General features: G+C 31.9%; 1 protein-coding gene across 1 annotated transcript; it reads left to right on the top strand.

Annotated features, from left to right (window-relative positions):
- Positions 1-102: 102 nt before the first annotated feature.
- LOC105126134 (E3 ubiquitin-protein ligase SINAT2-like) lies at positions 103-2,778 on the top strand. The gene is made up of 4 exons (XM_011026889.1): positions 103-435; positions 1,099-1,415; positions 1,533-1,919; positions 2,304-2,778. The coding sequence occupies exons 2-4, from the start codon at positions 1,188-1,190 to the stop codon at positions 2,622-2,624; spliced, it is 936 nt and encodes a 311-aa protein (XP_011025191.1). The 5' UTR covers positions 103-435; positions 1,099-1,187; the 3' UTR covers positions 2,625-2,778.
- The last annotated feature ends 4,461 nt before the right edge of the window (positions 2,779-7,239 follow it).

Genomic DNA, 7,239 nt, shown 5'->3' with positions numbered 1-7,239 from the left:
TTTATTGAAAAATTCATAACCTTTTAATTTGAATATTTTTATTTTATGATTAAGATATTCTCAAATTATTTTATTAATTGAAATCATTTGTTTTTTTCCTAGTAGCTTTGACTCTTGTATGTATCATAGTTTGCTTCTGATAAATTTTTAACACACGCAATTTCCGGGCCCTATAATCCCGCTCACTGTGACACATCACTAGTTTCTGTGTTACATGTCTTTTTTTAATTTCTTTCTTGGTGTCAAATGTTCTGCGATTATTGGAAGCTTAAAGTGGATTGAATATTCAAGATTTTACATTTTGGACCTGGTGTCTTATCAGAACTGCCACCAATTTTTGGCCAGTTTGCACTGCTTGTTCTCTTTTTTCATGTCTTTGTTGATTGTTTGACAAGTTTATAAGCTCAAATTCTCATCAGGGTGTTGCAGTTCTTGGTTAGATTTTGCTCCATCTGCTACTTTTTTACTGTTATTTTGCCCTTTACTGTTGGTTTCTCGAGTTTCTTTCATATACATGTGTTGATTGCTTGGTTTTTTCAGGTTTATGATTGATAATGTATATTTTTTTTGAATACATGAACTTGTTTTGACTTGGGTTGAGTGCTGAATTGCTTGTTGGTAGTTCATTCATGGTTTTCATCTGGGTAGTCTTTGTTCTCCTGGAATTTGCTTGAAAATGTAGAGTTAACACCATGTTGGAATGTTAGATTTGCTGGTAACTCTGCCATTTCTCCCTTCCATTTTGAGATCGAGTGGTTGAATGCTACAATGGTATTGCAGCTAATCTTTTGTTTAAGCTATCATCAAACAATTGTATCATGTGAAGTGAAACTGAGATTGGTGTGCAAATAGTAGGAGCAATTTAACAATTTTGTACCTGAACCTTGCCTTTGCTAGTTGAAGAGGCATCGCTTTTTGTTCGTACAAGAGGAAACATGATGCTCTGTTTTAGGGCCTTCTGCTGTTTTTCTTGATTTTCTGTCCTTGCTGCAAATCCAAGTTACTGTCTAATCTCTTAAGGAGGCAGATTAATTAGCATAGAATCCCTGAAAATAGTAACTTGCAGAAAGTTGATTTTGTGTTAATTATGTTTATCAGGATAGAATATTGAGGGGAGATAAAATTGTGTTCCCGATTTAGATAGAGAGACAGTTTTACTAGCATTGACGTTCGAGGGGAATAATACAATGGCCTCAGGAGGCATCATCAACAAGGAAGAGATCGAGTCACGCATTGCGTACTTGGATCATGATAAGGGCCATCCGGCGACTTCTACTGCTGAGTTAAGAGGCTCCCCTTTTAGAAAAGCTGCAACACCTTCCACTGGGAATCCTGGAAAACAATCAACTAGTAACATGCAAGACCTTCTTGATTGTCCTGTTTGCTTCGCCATAATGTATCCTCCAATTTTCCAGGTATGCTCTTGTCAAAATATTATGCCATTTGATCATCAGCATTGCACATATAACACCACAAAATTTCCAATTTAATATTATTACAATGACAAATTTACTGATTTCCTTATATTTCAGTGTCCAAATGGCCACACTCTATGTTCACACTGCAGGGCCAGAGTGAAGAACTCTTGCCCAATTTGCCGAGGAGAACTAGGAAATATAAGGTGCTTGGCTCTGGAGAAAATTGCCGAGTCAATAGAACTACCCTGCAAATACCAAAGTATGGGATGTTGTGATATATTTCCCTACTACAGCAAGCCAAAACATGAAAAGAACTGCAAATATCGCCCATACAACTGCCCTTATGCTGGAGCTGAATGTTCTGTCACCGGTGACATCCCGCTCCTTGTCAAGCATCTCAGAAACGAACACAAAGTTGACATGCATGATGGATGCACCTTCAATCACAGATATGTCAAGTCTGATCCCCGAGAAATCGACAATGCCACATGGATGTTAACTGTAAGATATCTCTAATATTAATACAATCTGATTCTTTTATGTGATTGATCTGTTGAAATTAAAAAGGATTAGACTAATCTGAAAGATGAGACTAATAAGTTATAACTCCAAAAACTTTCTATGACCGCAAAAATTCCTTCCCCTTTCATCTTTTGTTTCTCCAGTAAACTCATTTTCAAATAACTTTTTTTTGTAATTAAACCATAAGATTACGTGCAAAGTTATCAGGACGATGCTACTGATTGGCACTGTCTGCCATTTTCCATCTCACAACATGCTTAGGTAAACCCATTTGGAGAGCAATAGACGTTAAACATCTTAGTAGTCTGCTCTGTCTGAACTGCACTTTGATCTGTAAATCCTAATGTTCACTTTCTACAACAGGTTTTCAATTGTTTCGGAAGACAGTTTTGCTTGCACTTTGAGGCATTTCATCTAGGAATGTCACCTGTTTACATGGCCTTCCTGAGATTCATGGGTACAGAAGATGAGGCAAGAGAATTTAGTTACTGTCTTGAAGTTGGTGGAAATGGTAGAAAGCTTACATGGCAAGGAGTTCCGAGAAGTATCCGGGATAGCCATCAGAAAGTTCGAGACAGCCAAGATGGACTTATCATTCAGAGAAACTTGGCACTTTTCTTTTCTGGAGGGGAACGGCAGGAGTTAAAACTGAAAGTTTCTGGACGGATATGGAAAGAACAGTGATATATAACATCGAAACTTGATGATGTACCTGGAAAATAAATGGAAGATAGAAATTTATATGCACTGTAAATAAGTAGCATAAGTTGCTTACAATTTTAAGAGAATTAAATTCGTCTATATGACAGGTTCAAGTGGGTAGCTATCTTTTCAGATTGATTTTGTGTTAGTTTTTCTACTTTGGGGCGGTGTGGAAATTGTTTGAGATAGGTGATGACGGTAAAAACTAGAAATTCTAATAATATCGAATAAAAAAATAACTATGAAAATATTTTTTTAATTAAAAAAATAAAAAGTATCATATATTATAAAGATATTCTAATAAATATTTTTTTTCACTTGGACAACATCTTCTGGGTTATCATGTCATAAATTTCACTATAAAGATCTCAAATGACTGCAACTAATGGAAATGAAAACAATACAATAGTTTTCAGAAGTCTTTTTTTTCTAATGAAAACCTTCTTATATACACGGTGTTATGCGATCTTTTTAGTCATGATTATTTTGTAGCATATAATAAAGCTAAATAACTATAAATGATCATTCGAATTTGATAGTAATTAACGTTCGATAAAAATGAAGGATAAAGGGAATACGACCAAAATATTTAATTTTATACTCTGCAACATCAAACCCGCAAATTGGCGTGGTATCTTGGTTATGGACTTCCTCGGCGTTTGAGGTTCGGATTCTACATTCAATTGGGAATAGTTGTCCTGTTTCGCTGGAACAACTCTCAAAACCCAGCCCCACAAGAACTTGGGTTGACGGGCCACTGGATTCAATAGGTTTGATAAAATATAAACCTGGGATCGAAAGAAAGGAACTTGAAGAAGAAGTCTTAAATCCTGTCGCCTCTAGTTTAGAGAGACTAACCATAGAATACAAGACAATGGATTAAGACTACCAGACTCGATCTTGTTACAATCTGTACCTATTTTACCAATCTGGAAAACATGAAGAGACATTAATCCCCCCCTCAAAATAGAGCAAAAAGAATCTTCTCAAAATTAGTCTAATCATTTTAATTTGTCAAACAAATCTAATGGTTGGGCTGTGATTAAGGAGATGTTTTTTTTAATATTTTGGTTTTTTTAATTACTTCAAATTTTAAAGTTAGCATCATGGAAGATTCTATTTTTTAATTATAAACATTGAATTGATGTAAGGTTGTACTCTCTAGATCATCTATGAAATATATTCAACACTGATGTAATGTACCATCCAAGGAACATTTCACTGCATGGAAAGAAGATAAGTCAGGGAATGTGGCTAGGATTGTGCTTGTTGCTACTAGGATTGATTTGTTGCCTGGTTCATTGTCACCGAGAGGGTGTGAACAATGGGTTAGGCGAGGAGCGAGGCTAGGTGGTGCTATAAAGAAAATGCTGTGTGCTCGGTGAGGATTGGATGAAGAATTTGGTTGAGTATGTGATGAATCGGCAGGCTCCTTTGACTAGTAGACGTTGGGGACTGCTAGGGTGGAAGGCAGAGTTGCATGACAGTGAGTTAAAGAGCTTGGAAGGCAAGGCAAGAATTCGGTGTCCCTGGGAGCAGCTGGGACTCAAGTTATGTGGATGTTGCTGCTGCTGCCCGTCTTTCTGGTTTTATTTTTGTGTTTTTTTTAATATGAGTATCCAGAGGAGTTTATGTATACTTCAACTAATCTAATAAATCTTAAAATTAATAATTATATAAATTTTCAGTAGCTTTTAAATTTGTGAATCTCATATTTATAATCTTTAAAAAGTAAACTCAGAATCTAACCAATTGAACTCTTCCTCTTAGTATTTGCTGCTATTGGTCTTAGTTGGTTTGTTACTAGACCCAAAATAGTTATGTTTATATGCTAAAGTAAAAATAATATTATAATTTAAAATACATATACAAGAACTAATCTATAAAATCAAAAAGATAAAGAAGTAATAAATTACTAGCGTTAATGTGATGAATCTAAAAAGAATACAATATATAATATATTATTTTAAAAAATAAATTAAGTAATTTAATTCAAGTAAAACACATTTAGATTTATCCTTATTCATTTATTCTTCTACATGGTTCACCTGAATATCAATATCTATAATTGATATCATTAGTTTTGGAATGATTAATCAAATCTCACTTATATCTTTCTGGTTTTATTTTTATGTTTTTTTTAATATGAATATTCAGAGTAATTTATGTATACTTCAAATAATTTAATAGATTTTAAAATTAACGATCATATAAATTTTTAGTGGTCCTTAGATTTGTGAACCTTATATGTACGATCTTTAAAAAGTAAACTCAGAATCTAATCAATTGAACTCTTCCTCTTAGTGTTTGCTGCTGTTAGTCTTAGTTGGTTTGTTACTAGATCCAAAATAGTTATATTTATATGCTAAAGCAAAAATAATATTATAATTTAAAATACATATACAAGAACTAATCTATAAAATCAAAAAGATAAAGAAGTAATAAATTACTAGTGTTAATATGATGAATCTAAATAGAATACAATATATAATATATTATTTTAAAAAATAAATTAAGTAATTTAATTCAAATAAATCACATTTAGATTTATCCTTATTTATTTATTCTTCTACATAGTTCACCTGAAATATATACTGATATCAATGTCTATAATTGATATCATTAGTCTTGGAATGATTAATCAAATCTCACTTATATCAATATCAATAAATTCTTTTAATTTTATGATCAATTAATCAAATCTTAGATAATATTGATATCAATAAATTTTATTAATATCATTAGTCTTTCAATTCCTAAAATGACTAATCAAATTCTAGGTAATGCCGATATGAATAAATTTAATTTATATTATTCATCTTTTAATTTTAAAAACAACTAATTATATTTTTGGTAATGTCAATATCAATAAATTATATTGATATCATTAATCTTCCAATTTAAAAAATAACTAATAAGTTTTAGATTTTATTTGATTCTTTTTTTTTCTTTCATCATCTCCAAATCATTTACTTGCAATATCAAATACGTATGTAATAAATTTACATATTATAAATTTAATCCTTTTTTAAATTCAATCTCAAGTTAATACAAAGAGTCAATTATATCTCATCAGTTCACTGGTTTAATATTTATGCTACTTGGCATTTCATGGTCACAATGCCTTAATGTAAGATCAACCTAAAAATAATCCTTAAAAACAAAATAAGAGAGAACGAAAGATCAACCTAAAAATAATCCTTAAAAACAAAACAGGAGAGAACGACACCCACTTATTCCTGTCATTTAACTCCAACCCAGTGCATGCTATCCTTACCAAGTGGCCCTAAAATTCTGTACATTTTGTATAGATAATATACATTTAATTTGTTTTTTTTTTTTCCCAACACAAGAAAAATATACATAGATAATTAAGGCCACGATTTAATGTACATTTTGTATATAATTTAAAGGTTTAGTAGCAAGATAGAAATTGATCTAAGAATTATCTCCTCTGGTTTCCTAGCAAGATAGAAATTGATCTAAGAATTATCTCCTCTGGTTTCCTTTCTTTAAACCTCCACCTATATCTAGCTACGTCACTCCTTTGCAAGAAGAATTTCATTGGCATGAAGCTATGATACAAGGTCAATGAGATGGTGGGCACTGCCCCATTTCATGTCATGTTATCTCGACAATTATATTTTTGAGTATATAATATAAAGGAGCAGCTGAGGGTTCCTTCCCTCCCCATACAATCATGATTCATGGCAAAAAAAAATTTTAAAAATTTGTTTGATATAAAACGGTAAGGGAAAAGCCAACCTTTGGCTTTTATATATATATAATGCAATTTAAGGTAGCTTGGGGATTCCACGAAGAAACACAATTTTGATTAACAATGCAAGTTGACAACTTAATGTTAAAGAAATCTCTAAAATTTTAACATAATAATCTTGAATTAAATTACATAAGATTAAGGGATGCAGAAATTATTATTTTTTTCCCTTTTCTTGTAAGAATGCATGGGTTTGATACTAGGAGTTGAGTGGTGATGGGAGGGAAAAACAAAAGACAATAAATTTATGATTATATATCATTGGATCATTAAGGATATTTAGTGCATATATTTATATAGAATATTGTTAATTATCCTCTTTGATTTATCCTAAACTGAATATCAAATTAAGCACTGATATTGTTTTTTACTGAGATTGATGTTTAATGCATAAATTACATGAAATTAATGAGATCCTTGGACTTATTTTATGGACTAATAATTCGTAATAAAAACAATAAATTATTCTCTCCCGAATGCGTATAATCTCTTTACAGCCAAATACGGGCTACAATGATGATAAAAAATATATATAATGGTAGATGAACAAGGCTTTGGGTGGAGGAGGGATGGAAAAAAAGAGGACAAAAAGATCATAGATTGTTGTACTTTCAATTGAAGAATCTTAGTCAACAGACCTGATGAATTATTTGTCAAGTTGCCAAAACACGTATTGGAAAATTAAATATTTATTTTCTAAATTTCCACTCAACTTTACTCAATAATTTTCTTAATGATGAATAGAATCTGCACCGGCGGCGTAGTATCCATTCGGCCTAATTTTCCGACGGGTCGATGTCAATTCTGCATTTTAAAAAG

This window comes from Populus euphratica, unplaced genomic scaffold, assembly GCF_000495115.2.
Source record: "Populus euphratica unplaced genomic scaffold, PopEup_1.0 scaffold75.1, whole genome shotgun sequence".
Taxonomy (NCBI): domain Eukaryota; kingdom Viridiplantae; phylum Streptophyta; class Magnoliopsida; order Malpighiales; family Salicaceae; genus Populus; species Populus euphratica.
This window is presented reverse-complemented; position numbering and strand designations above follow the sequence as displayed.